The 25,099-nt window shown below is 45.4% G+C and overlaps 1 protein-coding gene across 1 annotated transcript in view; it reads left to right on the top strand.

Moving 5' to 3' along the window:
• Positions 1 to 25,099, top strand: part of C2CD5 (C2 calcium dependent domain containing 5) — a 419,591-nt gene that overhangs the window by 354,300 nt on the left and 40,192 nt on the right. The window contains exon 23 of the mRNA XM_030214402.1: positions 3,133 to 3,210. Within this exon, the coding sequence (XP_030070262.1) occupies positions 3,133 to 3,210 (78 nt within the window). The remainder of the gene's footprint in view (positions 1 to 3,132; positions 3,211 to 25,099) is intronic.

The following is a 25,099-nucleotide window of genomic DNA, read 5'->3' as shown; positions in this document are numbered from 1 at the left end:
ACCACTGGATTTTATTTTTCTAATCATCTTATTCCCTGCCTCTGGTTCTGTTCCTCTGTGTGTGCTCTGAACTCTATTTTCAGGGCCTCCTCTCTCCTCATTATTTCTTTTCTCTCCACTTCTTCTCCTACATATTTCACATTCAACTTTCTGACATTTTTCTTCCTCCTTATATCTCTCTTGTTTCTGTCCCTTCCCTTCCCCTTCATCCATAGGCACCATCTCCTCTCTCTTTCTCTCTGTCCTCCCCTCCCCTCCATGGGCACCACCTCCTCTACCACCCTGTAGGCACCATCTCCTCTCTTTCCCTTCCTCTCTATGGGCACCATCTCTCTTCCCTTCCTCTCTATAGGCAGCATCTCATCTCATTCCTTCCCTTTCATTCCTCTCCACTGGCACAATCTCATTTCCCCTCCCCCTGGGAGCTCCTGAAGCTTTTTCTCTCCAGCTGCCCCACATTCTGTCTTAACCCCCCTCAACCCACACACCGACAGCCTTGTCTTTTCTTTCCTACCACCTTGCGACTCTCTCAAACTTTTCTTCCCGGCTGCATAAAATTTTCTATACTACCGCTGCCCCCTCCCTCCCTGATGCTCCTGCAGCTTGTTCACTCCTGTCCGCCGCACACTGGCAGCCTTTTCTCTGCTGCCACTGCGCTGTCTGGCATCTCATCCCACCCCCTACCCCTGCTGCCCTCTAAACTTGCCTTGTACACCTGGCGGCATTAACTACACTCTGCTCTGCTCCTCTCTGTTACCAGAGCCCTCCCTCTCTAGCGTCCAACTCCTGCAGCAGGAAACAGTAAGTTTCATCAGAGAAGGCGGGATGCAAGAGAGGGAGGGATCCAGTTACAGAGAGGAGTGGAGCAGCATGTGCTTAATGCTGCCATGTGTTCAAGGCAAGTTCGGAGGGTGACGGGCGGGATGGGATGTCAGAGAACAGGGTAACAGGAGAGAAAAGGCTGCTGGTGCATGGCGGCAGGTAGGAAGGAAAAAGCTGCAGGAGTACCGGGGAGGGAGGGGGTCAGCGATAGGAGAGAGCAGCATGATACAATTAATCATGTTAAAATTATTAGTGCAAGTTAAAAAATTTACAGCATTAATTGCATTAAAACAAATTAAGTGAACAGCCCTAATTCTTATGTGATAAAAATACAATTTTTTTCTTAACTTGCTGAATATATTGAGTGTTGGATCCTGACATGGTCCATGTTTTGTCAAAGCTGTCTCAAGGCACCCACTATTAAATCTTTAAAATGTGAGAGATGTGTGTTTTTCAGTTAAACGTTTTTGAGCGTGGAGGACGTCTCTCATTTTAAAGATTTAATGTGGGTGCCTTGAGACAGCTTTGACGAAACATGGACCATGTCGGGATCCAACACTCAATATATTCAGCAAGTTAAATAAAAATTTGTATTTTTATCACATAAGAATATAATGACAGATGGCACATGTGGACATTAAATAATAATTGAAGATAAGTGCAATGATTATATGCCAGTGGACGTAGTGGAAGACCAATGAGTCTGTGATTGTCCTTTGAAAACATATGAGCACGTCTTCAAAAAATATCAATATAATGTGGGGTTTTTTTGTGATTTATATTCCTATTTGTGGCCGTTTTCTGCAATCCTGTTTCTTGACCTTCCCTTTTGAACAGAAAGCAGAAACATTAAAGAATTCTGCCTTGTCCTCGTCAACTTATATGTATTCCTCCCCTTCACTTTTGAGTCTCATAATTCCAGTTTTGAACTTCCTCCTGTCATGAACATATCTTTAAATTAGTCCTTTCCCCTCATTTCACTGTTTGCTTTCTTTTAAGAATTTCAAAAATACAGCCTAAGAAAAGATGCAAGCAACCATATTCACTTTCCTGACTATTTTCTCCACTTCTCTTGGTTTTTCCAGGTATTGTTTGCTGTCATCTTCTTTTTTTTTTTTTATCTCTTATAGTGTATGAATGTTGACCTTATAACTTACCTTTCAATAAATTCTTTGGGAAACCATAAGAGCCTCTTTTCCCTCTTATTTTCCTAATTAAAATGTTTGTTGTCCTTAAAATATCTCATTGTTTTTTTTCCATTGGTTTTCTGCTGCCCTAAATGTTCCCATCCAGCTAATGACTTCTTGAAGTATTCTTCAATCTTCACAATTTTACTGAAATCTGAGACCCTTGCATTTGATTGAACCATCAAGCCTGTGTCTTAATTCTAAACCACACTATCCAGTGATCACTAGATCTCAAATGATCACCCAGTATGACATCAGAAACACTCTCCCCATTCCTAAGTTATCAAAGGGTATGACAACTTAGCAATCAGGACTTTTTTTTTTTTTAAATCCCTATAACTGTTCTTTCATGTTGAAATTGTAGAATAGGTGTAGAGCAGTGAAAGCAATCTCCTACTTTAATACATTTTGAATTGTATGTTTTAGATAGTAGGATGTGAAAAATGTACAAGAGTGTAAAGACGTTTACGAAGCATTGTATATAAGAAAATGCATCAGTTCAAATGTTCTGAACAACAGCTGGGTTACACAGGACCAGGAACGGACTGAGGGCCCAGAGGGTCTAGGAGGCTCAGTGCCTCTCCCCCCCTCCTGCACTCTCCAGGTCCCTACTTTGAAGGATCCTGGTGGTCTAGTGGGCTCTTCTTTCCTGTCCGCTGTGCTGCTCTGTCTGGCACCACTGCATCTTCAAAATGGCTGCCGAGACTTCTTGCAGCAGTCTCGGCAGCCATTAAGAAGAAGTGGTGGCGCTAAGTAGAGCAGCACCAGGGCCTTTCAAAGTAGGGGGGGGGGGGCTGTAGTGTGCAGGGAGGCGGGGGCCCAATGACCCCTCTGCCTACACGCCCTGATCACTGTCACTCTCTCCCTGCGCAGGGCTAAGTGTAAAAGAAGGAGTTTAACTCAAGCTTTTCATAATTTTTATGTTAATTTCTGTAGCTTTGTTAAATAGATAAAGGTATTTAAATTCATGAAACATAAATTTGTCAGCATAAAGTCTGTATTTCTAGCCTGTAATTTAATGAATGGATGTTGTTATCGTTTAGTACCAAAACAGAACTACATTCACTTTTCTGTTCAAAATTCTGCTTCTGATTGATTTTTTCTTGAATCTAAACTTCTACAGATAATGAGGAACAGCTACAGTTTCCAATGGAACTATGCTCTGATTTACCAGTATCTCAACCTTTCTCACCAAGTAAAGGTTAGTTATATGAAAACAATAATTCTAATATCCAGGGGCGTAGCCAGACTTCCGTGGGAGGGGGGTCCAAAGCCCGAGGGGAGGGGGCACATTTTAGCCCTCCCCCTGGCGCCTCCGCCCCCCCCCCCGGCCGCCATTGCCACCCCCCCACGTCTTTTCCGACCCCCCTCCCGCGCGAACCCTCCCCCGCCACTGCCTACCTTCACTTTTGCTGGCGGGGGACCCCACTCCCCGCCAGCCGACGTCCTCGCCGTCCTGCTCCTGCTCTTTTTGCATGCATTGCTGACGTCCTGCATGTTGTACGTGCAGGACGTCAGACTCAGAGAACAGAGTTCTGTTCTCCGAGTCTGACGTCACGTACAACGTGCAGGATGTCAGCAATGCATGCAGGAGCAGGACGGAGAGGACGTCAGCTGGCGGGGATTGGGGTCCCCCGCCAGCAAAAGTGAAGGTAGGCGGGGGCAGGTTCGCCGGGAGGGGGGTCCAGGCTGGAATCTACGGGGGGCCCAGGCCCCACGTAGCTACGCCACTGCTATTATCTGGTATATTTTGAATAAAGAGAGGGTACTTATATAAGTAAACTTGGATATAACTCACAAGAAAATATGTGGTTTACTTTAAATAAGAACATTTGTCATTTTAGACTTAGATTTTATAAGTTATGAGAGGCAGCAATTACCTAAAACCGTTTTCTAGATTCAATGTTAAACTATTATTTAAGCATAGAAAAAAGTGTATAAATTACGATTGTCTGAATTAAGTAGGGATCCTCATAAAGCAAAAATGGCATCACAGTATGCTAACCTTTTCACGGAAAAATTGGAAGAGACATTTTTGAACACATATCAGACTAAACCCTTTAATTACTACCAGTACATTGATATGTTTTTATGATTTGGAGTGAGAAGAAGAAACTCTCAAACAATTTTATAGTTCTTTTAATGCATCCCATCTTTCACTCAGTTTCAAAATTGTCTGCTCTTCAGAAAAAGTTAACTTTTTAGACACCACAGTTCCTATCAACAATGGCTATATGCTAACATCAGAAAAGTAACTGACAGATGCAGCTATCTCCACTGTTCCAGCTTCCACCCTTCACGTCCAAAAAAAGCTAACATACTCAGCCAAGCCACAGGATACCATCATATATGCTCTGGCCCAAAGGACAGAGATAAACACCTCAAAATCCTGGCTCAAATTTTCAAACAGACTACATTCCTAAAATAATCTCTGAGAAGATTGCCTCTTTCCTTAAAACACCCAGGGAAAAACCCACTGAAGTACAAAAAAAAAAAAGAAAACCTCAGAGAGAGTCCCCCATGTAGTGGCATGCAATCTAGACCTGGAAATATATAAAAATGCTAAAAGACCTACGATGACTACTCCAGAAGGATGAATTACTTAGAGATACCTAATCTGAAGCAAAAATAAGTAAAAGCGAACTCCCAGCAGAAGTTGAAAAAGTATACTAGGCTGCAAAATGTGCCAACCCGTATCACAGGGTCCCACGGTTACATGGGAAATGCATTCAGCATAAGGGGTTCCTATTCTCCTATTCATCCTAGTCCTCAAATGTAGCATATATCATTCAATGTAGAAAATGTTCAGAAATGCAAATACCAGAAATCTAAAAAAAATAAGATGTGAATATTAGAGTATATGGCATTACAAGATGATATTGACATAATAGGCATCTCAGAGACTGATGAAAAAAGGATAACCAGTGGAATATTGTGACACCAAGATATAATATTTATTGAAATCACAGAGTAGACAGAAGTTGATGTGGCAAGGCACCACGTATCAAAGATTTCATGCCTTCACGTGAAGAATACAAATTTTGCAGGGAGCAAAGATGTTAAAACTATTTTGAGATAATCACTGCAGGGACAAAAACTAATGTGGTAACAAATAATTTTAAAAAGAGGACTCTAGGGACTGTCTTTGTGTTTGGTTTACAGCGCTGCGTATGCCTTGTAGCGCTATAGAAATGATAAGTAGTAGTAGTAGATTAAAATGAGGAAACTAGTTAGAAAGAAACTAGAATGGGGAGTTACAAAGATCAAATGTTTGCATGAGGTATAGAGATTGTTTAAAAATGTCCTCTTGGAAGCCGGTGTAAAATGTGTTCCACAAATTAGAAAAAGACAAAGAACATCAAGCATTATATGTCTAAGTAGTACTATGAAAGAAGGTAAAAATATGTCCTTTAAAAAATGGAAAGCAGAACCAAATGAAGAAAATAAAAAAGGCACCATAGACATGATCTCTGTGGGTGCTTGAGCACCTCCTCTACTGAGCAAATTTCTTTACTTTGTACGACAAGAACTTATTTGGATTGGATTTAGTACCATGGATGGCACATAAACACTAAGAAATTAGATGTAAAATACCAATAAAGCAAACCTAGAGAGATGCTGAGGAGGTAAAAAGCTAATAAATCTTTAAGGGGTCCTTTTACAAAGGCGCACTAGCGTTTGTAGCGCGCACTAAACGCTAGAGGCGCCCTATATATTTCTGTGGGCATCTCTAATGTTTAGCATGCGCTAAAAATGCTACAGAGCATTTGTAAAAAAAAACCCTAAGTATGATAAGAACAAGAAACCTCCAAAGAAGTCAACTAGACTGTTCAGTAACTGGGGAATAAAGGGGGGGGCACTTAGGGATGATAAGGTCACAGCTGCAGCAAGGGAGGCTGAGCCATCCAGCTTTTACGGCTGCTGCCAGCTGCCTGCACAGAATTCTGTTTTGTAAAATTGTTCATAATTCTCCCAGGAATGATAGTTGTCAATGTCTAAAACGTAAGTGGCATCAACTAGGCAGTACACATCACTTAGATTTGTAAGTGTCAACAAATAGACATCTGTATGTGCCATTTTGGAAACCTGTACATCCAAATGCTCCTAGTTAAGTGCAAAGCCCACAATTATTCAGCACAATTGATTTTATGGGGGAGAAACAACAATATTGGAGATTAAAGGGGCAGTCTTCTCAAATCCCTCTTGTACAGAGTGAGGCAAAAAAAAAGTAACCCCCCTAGGAGTTTTTTGCTGTTTTCTCAGCAACCACTTGGAATTTCAACGTGAAGATTTACAGCTTTCTTTGTTGTTACTCTCATTCCCCTTGGCATATAAATGTAGATAGTATCGTTAAACACAGTGAAGTTACAGACTTTTAGTGTGACCATCCAGCAATTTTCGCGTTTTCAAACGTGTTTGCACTGTAACACTACCAGTATTTGAAAAAACAAAACAAAACATCGAGATGTTTCATTTAGTAAGAGCAGAGATCAGTAAGGTGCCAGTACCTGAGTAAAAATGTGCATTGGGGTCACGTGATGGCAGCAGCGTAAACGAGCACCTGAAAGCTCAGCGCTGCTCCCTCTTTCAAATAAACCCTTTTCATGACACCCCCGCTGTGAATTTTTAGCCCAAATCTGACCCGCTTACATTGGAATCCAGGGGTAATCACACAGAGGTGGAGTGGCTGTGGAGGAAGCCGGGAGAAGTCTGTTATGCCGATCAGAGCGGCTCGCCTTGGTAAGGAGCAGGCCACGGGAAGCGCGCGCAAGATGGCGGCCCAACGGTGGGAATCCTTGACACCGCAGGCTCCCGATGACACTATTCAACTATCAATGCGGCATATGTCGCAACTTTTAGACGATAAGCTTGCCAAGTTACATGCTGCCTTGGATGAACTGAAAGACTCAGTGGCCGGTCAGGCGGCATGTATACAGCAAGCAGAGGAGCATATCTCCGCCCAGGAGGATCGAGTACAAGCGATGGAGAAAAAACTGGGAGCACTTGAAGCACAGCACGCATGCCTGCTAGAACGGGTGGAAGATCAAGAGAATCGGGGCAGATGAAATAACTTGTGTATTTTGACCTTCCAGAAGCTATTAAAGAATCCGATTTGCTGGAACTAACGGAAAAAATGACTGCCAGAAGCGGTCGGGTTCCCGCAGGAAGTGGGCCCGGTACATGTAGGGAGAGTACACCGGGTAGGGACCAGGAGAGAAGATGCTGCCAGACCGCGCCCAGTTATTGTACGTTACCTGAATTATGCTATCAAGGCCAGGTTTCTGGAACTGTACAAACACTCATGTACTTTGCATTTCAAAGGCTCTAAACTACTTCTATTTCAAGATTTCTCACCACGTTTTCGGAGCAGCGGAGGGTCTTGGCTTTTTGCTCCCAGCTCTTCGGTAGGGGCATCAAGTTTGCATTTCAATACCCGGCGAGGGTGCGACTCATGTACAACAACCGCAACTTGGTCTTTACAACAGCTGCAGAGCTGCGTGCTTTCATAGAGCAGCTATCACCTCTCTGGTATCCCTGGACAACTTATCAGTTTTCTTTTTTTTTTTTTAAATATCTCTCTCTGTTATTGTTGGTGGGATTTGCCGGGGGGGACATGGAGAGAGCGGGGAAGCTATAGAAGTGAAGCAGAATGGGTGGGAACTGTATAGAGAGGGGATGGGGGAACATAGGTAACGTTGTGTGTGATTGTAGGATTTGCATGGGGCTTGGAGGGGTAGGGGGCATGTATGTGGGGAGAGGGAATTGTGATGGGTATTTGGAAGATGAGGAAACGAGGTATCAACCTGCTGTTGGTTTTGTTGCAGGGACTGGGGGGGAGAGGGAGGGACTCCGTGCTCTTGAGTGCACTATTGATTAGTTCTGTTTTGATGGAGGGACTGTCCTATATTGGCAGGGGCGGTAGAGCTGGGACACCATCTCTGGCCATTGAATTGGCTGGTTTGCACTATTTCATACGCTCCTTATCAAATTGATGGAATGGGTGATCTACGAATTGTTACGCTAAACATGGATGGGATACATTTGCCCGTGAAATGCACAAAGATTTTGAATTATGCTAAGCGATCCCGGGTGGAAGTCCTACTTATGAAGGAAACTCACTTAACCCACCTTGAAGATGCTAAATTAAAAAGTGACTGGGTTGGAGAGCTGGTGTCTGCATCTTACAATGGTAGGCAGCAGGGGATGGCAATCCTTATTCACAAGAAATTGGATTTTTTATGCCATAGGACTATCTCAGATCCGGAGGGTCGTTATGTGGTCTGGATGGGTGAACTTCAAGGGAAAAGGATAGCTGTTTGTTCTGTATATGCCCCCAATGTTTATTCACATAGTTTTTTCTCCAAATTGATAGCCTTATTTATTTATTTATTTATTTATGTTTCAACATTTTTTATTGATACGTCCAATATAAACTCATCCAACATTATAAAGATACATACCTTCTAATCTCAAAACATTTCCAAAAATGGTTGAATATTGTAGGCAGCCATCAAATTTTTACAATTTTATCCCCCTCCCTTCCTTGGTTATATATAGTCAAACAGTTTTAATTGAACAAGCAATCTGTATACAATGCAACTAATATCTATAATTTGTTCCTCTTTCTCATAGTGTTCCCCCCCTACCTCCCTTCCTCCTCCCAATGCATATGTCTGAAACAAAAATGAAAGATGTGCCCCCATTTATCATTATCGCTTTTCACACATGACATAATGTTGGGGCCTTTTAATCCATCCAAAAATTTCTTTGTTCCTTTTTCAAACAGACAATTATCACCAAGACGACAACATCTAACTCTTACCCCTCTTTTCCCGTCTCCCCCTATCCCTTGTAGAGAAAAAAAAAAGAGGTGGGAGAGGGACCCCCCCCCCCAGAGCAAGACCCCCCAGATTTCTTCCTCCCTTCATCTATTCAGGCAGACCTCAATGGAGCACCTCACCCCTGCCTTCCCTCACCATTTAGGCCTCGTTCAGTAATAAACTCCTGGCCCGATGTGGAAGGGAACTAATATACGCATCCCAGACTGCATAAAACTTTATTAATCTTTTGGGAGTTAGTCTAGCATATTGCCCTCCAAGAGCATCAGAGCATGCAACCGGTTCCTCCATGTCAAAAATGATGGTGCTTCTTCTCCGACCCAAACCCCTAGTATCACCTTCTTGCCCAGTACACCCGCCTTCCTAAGGAATAAGGCCTGTGCCTTATTTTGTATGTTGAAAAGCTCATATTGATCCAGAAGCACTGCAGCCGGATAGGCCGGTATGACACAGCCCAATAATCCTCCCAAATATGCCAGTACTGCTGTCCAAAAAGCCTGTACCCTCCCACAGTCCCAAAAGGAGTGGAAGAAGGAGCCTGTCCTCATCTCACACTTCTGGCATAGTAGGGCGTCCACTGTCCCTATCTTAAACATACGTTCCTGAGTAAAGTACGTCCTGTGTATCAGTCTAAACTACTACTACTACTATTTAGCATTTCTATAACGCTACAAGGCGTACGCAGCGCTGCACAAACATAGAAGAAAGACAGTCCCTGCTCAAAGAGCTTACAATCTAATAGACAAAAAAAAAAAAAAATAAAGTAATCAAATCAATTAATGTGAATGGGAAGGAAGAGAGGAGGGTAGGTGGAGGCGAGTGGTTATAAGTGGTTACGAGTCAAAAGCAATGTTAAAGAGGTGGGCTTTCAGTCTAGATTTAAAGGTGGCCAAGGATGGGGCAAGACGTAGGGGCTCAGGAAGTTTATTCCAGGCGTAGGGTGCAGCGAGACAGAAGGCGCGAAGTCTGGAGTTGGCAGTAGTGGAGAAGGGAACAGATAAGAAGGATTTATCCATGGAGTGGAGTGCACGGGAAGGGGTGTAGGGAAGGATGAGTGTGGAGAGATACTGGGGAGCAGCAGAGTGAGTACATTTATAGGTTAGTAGAAGTTTGAACAGGATGCGAAAATGGATAGGGAGCCAGTGAAGGGTCTTGAGGAGAGGGGTAGTATGAGTAAAGCGACCCTGGCGGAAGATGAGACGGGCAGCAGAGTTTTGAACCGACTGGAGAGGGGAGAGGTGACTAAGTGGGAGGCCAGCAAGAAGCAGATTGCAGTAGTCTAAACGAGAGGTGACAAGGGTGTGGATGAGGGTTTTGGTAGAGTGCTCGGAAAGAAAGGGGCGGATTTTACGGATGTTGTAAAGAAAGAAACGACAGGTCTTGGCAATCTGCTGGATATGAGCAGAGAAGGAGAGAGAAGAGTCAAAGATGACCCCAAGGTTTCAAGCTGAGGAGACAGGGAGAATGAGAGAGCCATCAACAGAAATAGAAAACGGGGGGAGCGGGGAGGTGGGTTTGGGGGGGGGGGGGAAATGAGAAGCTCGGTTTTGGTCATATTTAATTTCAGGTGGCATTGAGACATCCAGACAGCAATGTCAGACAAGCACGCTGAAACTTTGGTTTGGATGCAAGGTGAGATATCAGGGGTAGAAAGGTAGATTTGGGAGTCATCAGCATAGAGATGGTAGGAAAAGCCATGGGATGAGATTAATGAACCAAGGGAAGAAGTGTAGATAGAAAAGAGGAGGGGACCAAGAACAGAACCCTGAGGTACGCCGACAGGCAGAGGGATAGAAGTAGAAGAGGATCCACCAGAGTGAACACTAAAGGTGCGGAGGGAGAGGTAGGAAGAGAACCAGGAAAGGACAGAGCCCTGGAATTCAAGTGAGGACAGGGTATCGAGAAGTATGCTGTGATCGACAGTGTCAAAAGCAGCGGAAAGATCAAGAAGAATGAGGATGGAATATTGACCTCTGGATTTAGCCAGTAATAGGTCATTGGAGACTTTAGTAAGCGCAGTTTCGGTTGAGTGGAGAGGGCGAAAACCAGATTGTAGTGGGTCAAGAATAGCATGTGAGGAGAGAAAATCAAGGCAGCGGTGGTGAACAGCACGCTCAAGTAATTTGGAGAGAAAAGGAAGGAGGGAGATGGGTCGGTAATTAGAGGGACAAGTAGGGTCGAGTGAAGGCTTCTTAAGGAGAGGTGTGACCACAGCATGTTTAAAGGCAGCAGGGACAGTCGCAGTGGAAAGTGAGAGGTTGAGAATGTGACAGATAAAAGGAATAAGAGCAGGAGAGATGGCATTAAGAAGGTGGGTGGGAATGGGATCAGAGGAACAGGTGGTACATTTTGAGGAAGAAAGGAGAAGTGTAGTTTCCTCAATAGTAACTTCAGGAAAGGAGGAAAGGGAATGAGGGGAAGAAGAGAGAGGGGAACGGACTAGTGGAGGGAGAGGTGGCGAGGTAGAGAATTCAAGGTTTATCTTTTGAACCTTGTTGTGAAAGAATTCAGCAAGGGTTTGAGGAGATAATGAAGGGGGAGTTGGGGGAGGGGGCACCTTGAGGAGAGAGTTCAATGTGGTAAAGAGAAGTCGAGGATTAGAGACAAGAGAGTTGGTCAGTTGGATATAATAATCCTGTTTGGCACATAAAAGAGCAGATTGGAAGGAGGTCAGCATGAACTTAAAGTGTAAGAAATCAGCAAGGGCCCGAGATTTCCACCAGACATTCCCTCATCTCCACGCTCACGGATATTTCAGGGATTCGCTTTATCAGCTTTAGCGGATCTATAGCCATGCTTACTCTGCCAAAATCTTGAGCCCACCGCTCAATCAGCCCTTCATATGTCCGTACTGGCGGTAACATCTGCAAAGCCTTAAGCAAGCCAGAAACCGATAAGCCTCCCTCCCGGAATTTCCCCCAAAATTCTTGTAATCTATCCCTCAAGGATGGGACAAGTGACCCTCGTTCGAACGTGTTTATTTTTTATTTAACAAGAAGTCTTTATTGAAAAAATGAAAAAGACCCTGTACAACAATTGAAAACAACAACAATACCAAGAGGAAAATGTCATTCTCTACCTTTCACATCAAATAGTATTCAACTAACAGGGTTTACAGCTAAAAACAGCTTATGTCTAGACTTCACTTTTTATTCCCATTTTTCCCCAAAGAGACTACGGAGAAAATAATAAAAGAGAAAAAAAAAAAAGAAAAGAAACCCCCCCCCCCCCCCACAAAACCCACCCTAATAACCCGGTACATTACCCAGCATATAAAGATAAAGAAAAAACAATGTCACTCATATTCAACAATCAGATTATTAACAACAACCCCATCTATGGTCCCAAGCCCAAAGGGGCCCATATTCTTTCCCATTTTGCCATTTGTTTGCGTTCTTTTGCTAATAGTCTCTCTTTTTCTGCAATATTTCCAAGCAAAGGTTTGCACCTAATTATGGAGGGACAGTTTCGCTGTTTCCAAGCTTGTGCAATTATCAATCTGCCTGCACACAAACAATGCTTAGTTACGATCTTACCCTCTTCTTTGAGGCCCAAAATATTTTTATGAAATAAATATACGGCAGGGTCCCATGGTATAGCAACTCCTACCCACTGTTGCATCCTCCCTTGAATAGCTCTCCAAAATGCTCCCACCTTTCTGCAGGTCCACCATATATGGCCCATGGTGCCCAGTTGACCACAGTCTCTCCAACATTTCTGGGATATTGTTTTAAACATATGATGCAATCTTACTGGGGTTAGATACCAACGATATAATATTTTCGTGGCATTCTCTTGAATATTGATAGCTGGGGAGATCTTAGTTGATCCTCTTTCAAATCTCTGCCATTCCGCCTCTGTGTACTTTACTCCTAGTTCTTTTTCCCACTGGTCTCGATGTCTAGAGTTCTGTGGAAGTGCATCCCTCAAATATCCATACAGCAAGGAAATTAGACCCCTTGTTCCCTGTTCTCTTACACAAAGCTCCTCTAAGAACGTGACCTCTCCAAACAGATTAGCTCTTAACCCTGGGAAGTGTAAAAAGTGGATTAGTTGTGTGTATGCATACTGATCCCTCTGAGGGAGATGATAAGTTTCAGCTAACTCTGAGAATGTGACAAAGCTCTCTCCACTCAGTAATTGTCCCCAAAGATCGAGACCACTCCGTGCCCACTTAGTAAACGTCGAGGATTCACATCCCAGAGGGAAAGTCAAATTGTATGCTATAGGAGACAGCTTAGAGTTGTATATTTTCCTTCTACGCTCCATTTTATCCCAACACGAGAGTGTATAGCGGATAACAGGGCTCACCCATGCGCCCAGCCTTCTATGTTTAGGCGCTAGCCAGAGCAGATGGCCTAATTTTAATGGGCTGCGAAGTAAATACTGCTCCGCCTTTATCCAAAGCTTATGAGAGGTCTCCTGGAACCATTCTATCGCCACTTTGACCTGGGACGCCCTATGATATAATTCCAAATGAGGGACTCCCAGGCCCCCTTTAGATTTACGGGCCATATATGTCACATTAGAGTGAATCCTCGGCGTTTTCCCTTGCCAAATAAACTTTGTTAAGCGGTTCTGCACTCGTTGAAGCAAGTGTTCATCTATAGGCAGTGGTATCGATTGAAAGAGATATAATAGGTGCGGCAAAATGTTCATTTTTACCGTGGCTATCCTGCCAAACCAGGACAGTCCAAGCGGTTCCCATCTATCCAAATCTGTCTTGAGCTCAGTCACTAAGGGATTATAATTCACCTCACTTATGCAGTGCAAATTACTAATGAGAAAGACTCCCAGATATCTAATACCATCAGTCACCCACCTCAAGGGGAACAACCTCTGACATGTCTGATAAATTTGCGTTTCCATTCCCTGTGCTAATGCTTCTGTCTTGGTGTAATTAATTTTGAAACCAGAAACCCTGCTATAGGCCTCCATAGTCTGAAATAGCTTTGGAAGGGAATCCAAAGGAGATGTGATTGTCAACAGAACATCATCGGCAAAAAGCGCAACCTTGGATTCTCAATCTCCTAACTTCACACCCGTAATTCCCGGGTCGTTTCTAATGACCCATGCCAGGGGCTCCATCACCATAGCAAACAAAAGGGGTGATAATGGACACCCCTGGCGTGTTCCTCTTTGTAAATCAAAGAGGGGGGAGACCTGTCCATTGATCTTTAAACAGGCTTTAGGTCTGGTATAGAATTCCCTGATCCAACCCATAAAATGAGTGCCAATACCAAAACGCTGCATTGTCTGATAGAGAAAAGGCCAATGTACCCTATCAAATGCCTTCTCGGCATCGATACTTAACAGACAATAGGATATACTTCTCTGCTTTGCAGCATACATAACATCAATTGTTCGCCTTATGTTATCAGAGGCTTGTCTATTTGCAATGAATCCCACTTGATCTGGGTGAATGATAGATGGTAAAACTATGGATAACCTAGTGGCCAGCACCTTTGCCAAGATACGCACATCAACATTTAAAATTGAGAGATTGGCCTGTAGGAAGAACATTCGGTCACATCTTTGTTGGGTTTAGGGATTACAGCGATCCATGCCTCTCGCATAGTTTCTGGCATGCTTTCCCCTGTTCGTATGGAATTGAGCACTTCTGCTAATAAAGGTGCCAGGTATGAAGCAAACCTTTTATAAAATTCACTTGTATACCCGTCTAACCCGGGCGCTTTACCAGTTTTTAGGGATTTAATAGCTGTAAGCACTTCCTTTGCCTCAATAGGAGCGTCTAGCACTGCCTTATGTTCTGGAGTAATACTGGGCAAATCTAATTTCTCTAAATATGATCGAACTTCCCCCTCCTGGATCGAGTCATCTTTAGAGTACAATGCCTCGTAATATTGGCTAAATCGATTTCTAATCTCTTGCGACTGTCGGAGTCTCTCTCCTTGTTGCCCCTTAATACAAAAAATGGTACGCTCTACCCGAAGCTTTCGCAATTTAAGCGCTAGCTGTCTACTAATCTTATTTTTCTTTGTATAGTTATGAAGCTTTAACTCTACATTAAGGAAGTCTAACTCCTGGCCTAGCAAGGCATCTAATTGTATCCTCTTAGCTTGTAAGGCTCGGTAGTATCTGAGAGAGCCTGTACTTTTATGCTTTAATTCCAATTCCCCAATTTGGCTTCTCAACTGATTTAATTCGCTCTCTCTTTTCCGTTTAAGTCGTCCTGCCACCGCCATGAAATGGCCTCGGGAAACTGCCTTAAGCGCATCCCAGATTATTGCTACAGGAGGGCCTGAGTGTAAATTAAATGACAAATATTCCTCAAGTACTTTAACATAGTCACTACATGCCTCCTCTTGTTTTAGGATCAGATTATTAAAAGTCCAAGTACTTCCCCTTTTCTCCATCAGGTGACTGTCCCACTGCAACATACAAGGAGCATGATCAGAGAGGGTAATATTCCCAATTTGGGCCCTCCCAAGCTGAGTTCCTATTAATTTATCTGTAAGAATGTAATCTATTCGGGAATATGTCTGATGAACTTGAGAGTAAAAGGAGTAGTCACGTTCTCCAGGGTGGCTATCCCTCCAGGGATCATTAAGCTCCATATCTTCCACAAAAGTGGTAAAATGTTTAGCAAGTACCTTATCATTCTTAGTGGGAGAGCCAGATCGATCTAAGTCTGGGTGTAACGTGGCATTAAAGTCGCCACCTAATATCACAGACCCTCCTATCATTTCTAACAATTTTCGCTTTAGCAACTGAAAGAAGGAGTGTTGCTCCGAGTTAGGGCCGTAAATAGATCCGAACGTGACCTCCCTATTTTCTATAGTACCTCTGATCAAAACATATCGCCCCTTTGGGTCCCATTTCACCTGGTGGACCTGCAGAGGAAGGTTATTATGAAAAAGTAGAGCTACCCCTCTCTGTTTCTTGTTAGAGATATCAGTTGCAAAGTAGATTTTGGAGTACTGAGGATGTCTAAACAGAGTTTCATGAGCCCTCTTCAAGTGTGTTTCCTGTAACATTATGTCATGCGGTTTCAATCTCATAAGCTCTTGCCACACTAGCTGGCGCTTTCTCGGAGCATTAAGGCCCCTCACGTTAAGGGTTACAATGTGTACCTTATGTACCATTAGGGTTGTGTCGACCTAATCTCAGTCGTAGGCATGAATGCTGTCTCTGAGTAAGATACTCCCCATAACCTCCCTCCCTCCCCCACCCTCCCCTTCCCACCCCCCTTCCAAGAAAACCCACCAAACAAGGAAAGACAAGGAGAGATCCAAAACCAGGCACCTCTCCTGCCTTTTGCCCCCAGCAAGGTCAACAAACCCATCTACAACCCCCAGCCCCAACCCCCCACCTCTCTCCTCTCTTTTGTAATACACAGATATTGACTATATCTTCCTCTAGTGGTATCTCATATAAACGCATTAGCGCAGTTACAGAACACTACCAGTTCTATATGTCCACTCCATTTCAGCAGAGATCATGTGACCGATTTAGATGCCGACAGTCGGTGTTTCTTGGCTTTATTGAAGACCTGCTGCCATTGCCGCACTTTGTCTCGTGTTGTTGCAGTTGTTGTCGTGGGTGCAGGCTCCGTCTCCACATCCAGCAGCCCCGCCTTTTGCAATCGTTGTCGAGCCATATCCACAGTTCGGACTTTATGAAGGTGACCTGCTATGGTGAAACATAGTGAAAACGGGAACGCCCATCGGTATTTAATATTATGTTTTCCCAGGATCTCCAAGATAGGTTTCATATTTCGCCTTTGTTGTAAAGTATAGGCCTAGATGTCCTGATAAATAGTCATTGCATTCTCTTGTCTAGATAAAGCAAGCACATTTTCCTTCTCAGCATACTTCCAGAAACGCACAACAATATCCCGTGGTTTATTAGCCAACGGTTTTCCCAGAGACTTGTGGGCCCGTTCGATTTCTGGGAGCGCTGTGTCTGGGGTTGCATCCAATAATTGTGCGCACAGTTCATTTATTATTTTGAGTACGTCCTCTTGCTCACCCGCCTCCGGTATTCCCCGGAAGCGTAAGTTATTTCTCCGTCCCCGATTTTCAATGTCGTCCATCTTATATTGTAATTCCTCTAATTGGGTAAAAAAGCCCTCTTCGCGCTGTTTTACTTGCACCAACACTTCCTCCTGTTCCTCAACTCGGCCCTCGAGCTCTTCCAGCCGGTTCCCGACCTCTTTAATCTCACCTCTCAAATTGTCTATACTTTCCACAATTTCCGATTTCATATGAGCCAGGTCTTTTCGAAGATCTTTGAGTATTTTAGCAAACTGCGAGTCTCGAACGTGGGCTGCTTCGTCGTCAGAGCGCACCGATTCGGAGTCCGACGCAGCCTCATGCTGCGGAGAATCATGGCGCCCGATTGTCTTGCTCACCCTTTGGCTGCTCCGCGCACCGCTCTTGGAGTCTGATAATTTTGATTTCTGCGACATCGTGACTTATCACAATATCCAAAAGAGTTAAGCTTGCGATCGCTAGCTTTTCCGTCGATCTGTGTCGCTATGTTCGCTATTTTAACGAGAGAAGCCCGGGAGCCTCGAGCCTAGGCTGCCATCGAGGGGGATGACGTCACCGGAACCCCCGTTCGAATGTGTTTATATAGTGACGCAGCTGGAAATATGCCAACAGATCTCCCTGCTCTGCTATTCCTTTTTCCAGCAAAGATTCCCAAGAAAGCAGCTTACCCTCTGCATCCAAAACCTGTTTTAACACGGAGACTCCTCTATTCTCCCAACATGCAAAACTCACATTTTCCCTCCCCGGAGAAAAGTGTACATTACCTCTAAGTGGAATTTGATCTGAAATGTCATACCTGCCTCCCAATTTACCTACCATAAACCTCCAAGCGAACCGCAATGTTCTAAATACCCCACTGTTTCGTATCTCTTTTGGGAGGAAATCCTGTGAACAATGTAATAGAGGGTTCACATGCCATGAAACATAGAAAGCCGCTTCATATTCCCGAGGAGTGAAGCCCCCTTCCTCTAAAATCCAGTCTCCCAGGTGGCGAAGCAAGCATGCATAGGTATATAACGATATATCAGTGAGTCCCAACCCTCCATATTTCCATGACCCTAATAACTGCTTAAATGGCATTCTAGGTGTCTTCCCTCCCCAACAAAAATAGGATAGCATCCTCTGCAGCGCCCGAAGATCCTTTTTCAATAACCTAATTGGGATGATTTGAAGAACATATAACCATTTCGGAAGTAGCACCATATTAAACAACTGAATTCTACCATGCATCGAGAGAGGAAGTTGCTGCCATCTAGCGAACATAGATTTACTGTGGTCTAATAGCTCTGGAACATTCGCTGTATAAAGCATCCCCGTACACCGCGGCAATTGCATTCCTAAATATCGAAATGACCTGGTTTCCCACTTTAGTGGAAAAGGCCCTATCCAGTTTTCCCGAACAGTCAGCACCATAGGCATAGCTAGAGACTTGACCAAGTTTAATTTAAAACCCGAAAACTCTCCATACTCAACGAAACATTCCATTAATGCTTCCAAGGAGTCCTGAGGGTCCACTATATGCACCAATAAATCATCTGCAAACGCCGATATCTTGAATACATGTGAGCCGATATTTACCCCTTTGATAGTAGTGTTCTCCATAATTTCCCTAATCAATGGATCCAGAGATAAAACAAACAGCATAGGTGACAAGGCGCAGCCCTGCCTAGTTCCTCGGTGTATATCAAACTCCGACGAAATCACCACATTTACCTGGACTCTCGCTCTTGGGGAACTATATAACGTATGAAGTGTATCCATGAAGAATCTCGAAAACCCATATCTCTGGAAAACCGTAAAATGAAAGTCCCAATACACCCGATCGAATGCCTTCTTGGCATCAAAACTTACTAACAGAGATGGCAGTCCTATCCTCTTTACCTGTTCCATGGATAATAGGAGTTTCCTCACGCTTCGTACCACTGTGCGTCCCTTGACAAATCCTACTTGCTGTTCCAAAACTAATTTTGGGAGTACCTTAGCTAATCTATTAGCTAGAATTTTCACGAACAACTTAGTTTCCATATTCAATAAGGAGATAGGTCTATACGAAGAAGCCTTTTCAGGATTCTTCCCTGGTTTCAATAATAAGACTATCTGAGCCAGCTGCAACGATTGCGGGAGAGAGCCGTCCACCACAAACTGCGTAAAATAAGCCTGTAAAGTAGGGCATATCTCTTGAGACAATAATTTGTAAAATTCAGCTGTAAATCCATCTGGTCCTGGCGCCTTATAAAGTTTACTTTGTTGAATTACCAGAGCCACCTCGTCCTCTGCAATCGGCCCATTTAGTTTGCTCCTCGCCCTCTCGCTTAACTTTGGCAATTGCAAATTGTCCAAATACAAGGTGCCATCCATAGGCTGCTCCGATGGGCGTCCATATAATTGCTGGTAATATTTATGTAACACAGATGCGATCTCCTTATCTTTATGCACCACTACCTCATCCTCCCTTTTTATTTGAACAATTGTACGAGACCCTCCCGCTTGTTTAATCAGATGAGACATGAGCTTCCCTGACTTATTCCCATGTAGAAATAGCTGATATTTATAATACTTCATGGATTTCATTGCTCTCTCATGCAAAAGCTCATTCAAAGTTGATTGCAGAGCAAGCAGTGAGCCACGAGTTTGGGCCGCCGGGAATCTACCATATTGCACTCTGAGTTTAATTAGCTGCTTTTCCAGCCGTAAAATTTCCCTATCTCTTGATTTCTTCTTGAAGGCTGAATAAGCCATAATTTCCCCCCTCAGTACAGCCTTGGCCGCCTCCCAATACAATACTGGTTGATTTTTAAATTCTACATTATGAAATTGATAGTCTGCCCATTTCCTCAATAGTTGCTCTCTACATTTGGAATCCCAATACAATTTCTGGGGGAAACGCCAAACAAAATGATGGTCCTCCGGGTTGCCGCTATCCAAGGAACACCACACAAACGCGTGATCTGAAACACCGTAGGGGCCTATTCCCGCCTCCAAGACCCTTGAAAACAGCCCAGTGGAAAGAAGCCAATAATCGATTCTGGACTGGGACCTGTGTGCCCTAGAAAGGTGGGTATAATCACGATCTGAAGGATGTAAAACTCTCCATATGTCCAACAATTCCAATCTCGAACATATCAGTGGAATCCCTTTATCTACTGCACCAGGTCCTCTTTGTATGTCTCTAGATCTATCCAGGGACGGCTCATGTACCATATTGAAGTCTCCCCCCATTATGATTGGTAGGTCCACCACACTTGCTACCCTACCAATCAAACTCCGCACCCATGTATGATCATAACTATTAGGTCCATAAACATTACATAACACTACTGGCTGTTTATTCAAAGACACCCTGAGGATCAAAAACCGACCCTGGGTGTCTCTCCAAGTTTGATGCACAACCAGGTCTAGTCCCCGCCACACCAACACCAGGAGCCCTGATTTATGATTCAAAGCAGGTGATTCTGCGACCTGTCCCACCCACCATAGCTTGAACTTCAAATGCTCAACGGTCAAAAGATGAGTTTCTTCAGGAATACTATGCCTGCTCCCTGTCGATTTAAGGTTTGCAGAATTTTTTGTCTTTTAATAGGTGAGGATACTCCATTGACATTCCAAGATATTGGTTTAACCCTTTTCATCTAAGTTGATCTTCAATATATGTAAACAAAACCCTCTATCTATGAGTGTCGGGAGGCCGTCCCAGCGAGCAGCCTCCCAACTCAACACTTTTGAAATGATTATCCAACATCCACAATCTTTGATTCCCTCTCCAGAAGGGGTCCCCTCCCCCACACAAAACCAAACAAACCAAAACCCCTGTTCCCATGAATTTATTTATTTGTTACATTTGTATCTCACTTTTTACCACCTATTTGTAGGCTCAATGTGGCTTACATAGTACCGGAGAGGCATTTGCAGATTCCGGTATAAACAAATACAAAGTGATATTGTGGTTAGATAAAGTTCATGTGACCCATCCCCCGCTGGCCGCCCTCCTGGTCGTGACCGGCCACGCGGCTCGGTCGGCTTCTTCTTGGGCCGCCCTCGAGATGGGAGACGTTAACAGCTTGGTCGCCCTTGAATCGGGTGACAGTAAGAAGTCTGCGAAATTAAAACGCCCTTCTTTCCGCGCGGCTCCTTCTCCGAGTTTCGCGCCGGACGCCATTTTGGACGCGCAACACGCCTCTCCCCCGCTACTGGGAGCACAGTTGGAGGGTGCCTCTAGGGCCGCGGCACAGGCTGCAGAAATGCACAGATTGGGGGGGTTTCTCCCCTGAGTTTGTTTTGCTGCTGCATCAAGCCTTTCTTATGCAGAACACTGCCCCTGCCCACCTCTCTGATCGGGGTGATGAGGCCTCTATGCGTAAGAGCCCTCGGGTGGATCTTCCACCCTCGGGGGACTCGGTCTCCTCTGATGTGGATGATGGCAGCGTGTCTGAGTTCTCCCAGAGATCCTTAGCGGAATCGATGGAAGAGACTGATCCTCGCTCGGATGAAGCGGACGACCCCTCTGCAGCGCGGCTTTTTCGCTCAGAGGATTTGCCCAACCTGCTTGTGCAGGCCATGAGCATTTTGAAGATTGCCTCTCCGGAGGAAGGCTCTCTCTCAGCCTCTACTGGCTCCGCCATTATGCTGGGAACGAAGCGCCCGCCTAGAACCTTCCACGTTCATGAAGCCATGCAGACCTTAATTTCAGCGCAATGGGATGCCCCTGAGGCGAGCCTAAAAGTAGCCAGGGCTATGTCCCGTCTGTACCCCTTTCCTTTGTCTGGCCCACAGTAGATTCCTTAATCACTGCCGTGACTTAAGAAAACGGCGCTGCCGGTAGAAGGTGGCACTGCCCTGAAGGACGCCCAAGACAGGAGAATGGAGGCGGTCTTAAAGTCGTCCTTTGAGGCGGCTGCTCTGAGTTTGCAAGCCTCGGTTTGTGGCTCCTACGTGGCTAGGGCGTGCCTGACTGTTTTGCAGCGGGCGTCCCCCACGGACCCTTCCTGGAGGGCGGAATGGCCGACCCTGGAGTCGGGTTTGGCCTACTTGGCAGACTTGCTGTATGATGTTTTGAGAGCCTCGGCCAAGGGCATGGCTCAGACAGGCTCTGCGCGGCGGTGGCTCTGGCTTAAGCACTGGTCTTCTGACCATGCCTCTAAATCTCGCCTAGCCAAGTTGCCTTTTAAAGGCAAGCTGCTCTTTGGGGACAAGCTGGACAAGATCGTGACGGAGCTCGGGCCGGCAGTGCCCGTCCTGGTTCCTCTAGGGGCTCTGGTCTCCTGCAGAGACGAAATGGTCCATCAACCTCCTGGAGCTCCGAGCCATTCGGTTGGCGCTTCTAGAGTTTCTCCTGGTACTGGTGCTGAGGCCTGTACGGGTCCTGTCGGACAATGCCACGGCTGTGGCCTATGTCAATCGCCAGGGAGGTACCAGGAGCGCCCCTCTAGCCAAGGAGACCATGAAGCTATGCCTGTGGGCGGAAGCGAATCTGGAACAGCTGTCGGCGGCCCACATTGCGGGAGTCATGAATGTCAAGGCGGACTTTCTCAGTAGCCATACCTTGGATCCGGGAGAGTGGCAACTGTCTGCTCGGGCGTTCTTGGACATCACGAAACGCTGGGGCTGGCCGAGCCTGGATCTGATGGCGTCCTCGGCCATTTGCCAAGTGCCGCATTTTTTCAGCAGAGGACGGGACCCTCGATCTCTGGGAGTCGAAGCTCTTCTCCAGCAGTGGCCGGCACAGGAGCTTCTCTACGTGTTCCCGCCCTGGCCCATGATGGGCAGGGTGCTAGGCCGGGTGGCAAAGCATCCGGGCCGGGTGATCCTGGTGGGTCCGGATTGGCCCAGACGTCCCTGGTATGTAGACTTAGTCAGACTTTCGGTGGACGGTCCTCTGCGGCTGCCAGCGGAGCGGGGCCTCTTACATTAGCATCCCATGGTGATGGAGGATCCCTCCCCCTTTGGTCTTACGGCCTGTCTCTTGAGCGGAAGCGGCTGAGGAAGAAGGGCTTCTCAGACAAGGTCATCGCCACTATGCTGAGAGTGAGGAAGCGCTCTACTTCCACCACTTACGCCAGGGTTTGGCGTACCTATGCGTCGTGGTGTGAGGCAGGCTCTATATCGCCCTTCACTGCTCCAATATCCTCAGTGTTGACGTTCCTGCAAGAGGGGCTGGAGAAAGGACTGTCGCTCAGTTCGCTGAAAGTCCAGGTGGCGGCTCTAGCTTGCTTCAGGGGTCGTCGGAAGGGGGCTTCCCTGGGTTCACAGCCGGATGTGGTACGCTTTCTCAAAGGAGTTAATCACCTGCGCCCCCCTCTGCACTCGATAGTGCCTACGTGGAATCTCAATCTGGTACTACGGACCTTGCAGAAGCCGCCCTTCGAGCCCTTGCCAAGGGCATCGCTGAAGGACCTGACGTTGAAAGCAGTCTTCCTGGTGGCTATCACATCAGCCAGAAGAATTTCCGAGCTCCAGGCGCTCTCGTGTAGAGAACTGTTCCTGCGATTCTATGAGGCAGGAGTATCGATTTGCCCAGTGCCTTCCTTCCTGCCCAAGATTGTTTCTCGATTCCATGTGAATCAGCAGCTTTACCTATCCTCCTTTCGTAGGGAGGATTACCCAGAGGAGTACCCTGCGCTCAAATACCTGGATGTTAGACGGGTCATCATCAGATACTTGGAAGTGACCAATGATTTCCGGAAGTCGGATCATCTGTTCGTGCTGATCGCAGGCCCTCGTAAGGGTCTGCAGGCATCTAAGCCTACAGTGGCACGTTGGGTCAAGGAGACGATCGCGTCACCTTATGTGGCGGCGGGGAAGATTCTGCCTATTCAGCTGAAGGCACACTCTACTAGAGCACAAGCAGCCTCGATGGCGGAGTCCAGGTCTGTCTCCTTGGAAGAGATTTGCAGAGCGGCTACTTGGTCGTCGGCTCATACCTTCTCACGACATTACCGCTTGGATGTGGCTGCTCGGGCCGAGGCCCAGTTTGGGGCTTCAGTGTTGCGTTCAGGGATTTCCATGTCCCGCCCTGGGTGAGTACTGCTTCGGTACATCCCACCAGTCTATGGATTGATCGGCTTGATGATAGGGAAGGTAAAATTATGTATCATACCTGATAATTTTCTTTCCCTTAATCATAGCCGATCAATCCATAGCCCCTCCCAGATATCTGTATTGTTTGTGTTCTGGTTATATTTCAGGTTCAAGTTCAGTCTTCATTTCCTGTTCACGAGGACTTCATGTTCAAGTTCTTCCAATTGAAGTCTCTTCGAGTTGAGACGATTTTGTGTTACAGTGAGCTGCTGCTTCCTCTCCCCCCGTTTCGGCGGTGGCTGGATTGATAACTAAATTATGCCGGTGCTCCCTCCCGCTTTGTGCAGCTGTAGGGTAGCTTTGTATCCCTCCCGCTTCAGCGGTGTTAGGGTAAGCCAGCTCCTCCCGCGGTTGCGGTAGCAGGATAAGCCAGTTCCCCCCGCGTCGGCGGGTGTGGTTTCCCGGCCACCGCCCCGGCGGTGGTGCGCTGGAATATTTCCCCTCCCCCGCTTCGGCGGTGGTGAGCTGGGCAGAGTGTCCCTTTGTGGGTGTAATTCTCTAAGTGCTGAGTCCTGCGGATGGAGCTTTGATATCAACATACTGGGGAATTTCCGGCAGCACATGACCACATATAGCTCTCTATCTCCACCTGCTGGTAGATGGACACAACCCACCAGTCTATGGATTGATCGGCTATGATTAAGGGAAAGAAAATGATCAGGTATGATACATAATTTTACCTTTTTAACTCAATGTGTGATTTCGCCAGTTCTCCAACCTCCCCAAAAGATCATTTTTTTTGTCCCATCCTGTTAAATATTTGCAGTTATTTGCTCCCCAGATGGGCAGATATACATAAGGGGTTCAGTATAATTCCTTTTTAACATTCTGTTTAGTGGAAAAGAATAAAAATGGTTTGGATAGGTTAATCATTTTTAAGAAGACTTGAGGATCCACCACCTCATATTTCTGTAATTGAGCAATATGGAATGGAGATCCTTATTAAAATGTGGCATATACTCCCAAGTGACCTGAACTGTCCACCACTTGATACAGGATGCTGGGTTTGATGAACTATTGATCTAACCCAATGGTTACTTATATTTGTATATCTATTTTTAAAATTTACTATTTGTAAAATATTTTTATGTTTTCCTAAGTTTGTTGGACTTTTCTCAATGATACAGACTTAGAGTTAGGTTAAAATATGTTGTGACTGTTA

The sequence above is a fragment of the Microcaecilia unicolor genome, chromosome 9 (assembly GCF_901765095.1).
Source record: "Microcaecilia unicolor chromosome 9, aMicUni1.1, whole genome shotgun sequence".
NCBI lineage: Eukaryota > Metazoa > Chordata > Amphibia > Gymnophiona > Siphonopidae > Microcaecilia > Microcaecilia unicolor.
Note: the sequence above shows the minus strand (reverse complement) of the source record. Positions and strands in the feature narration are given on the sequence as shown.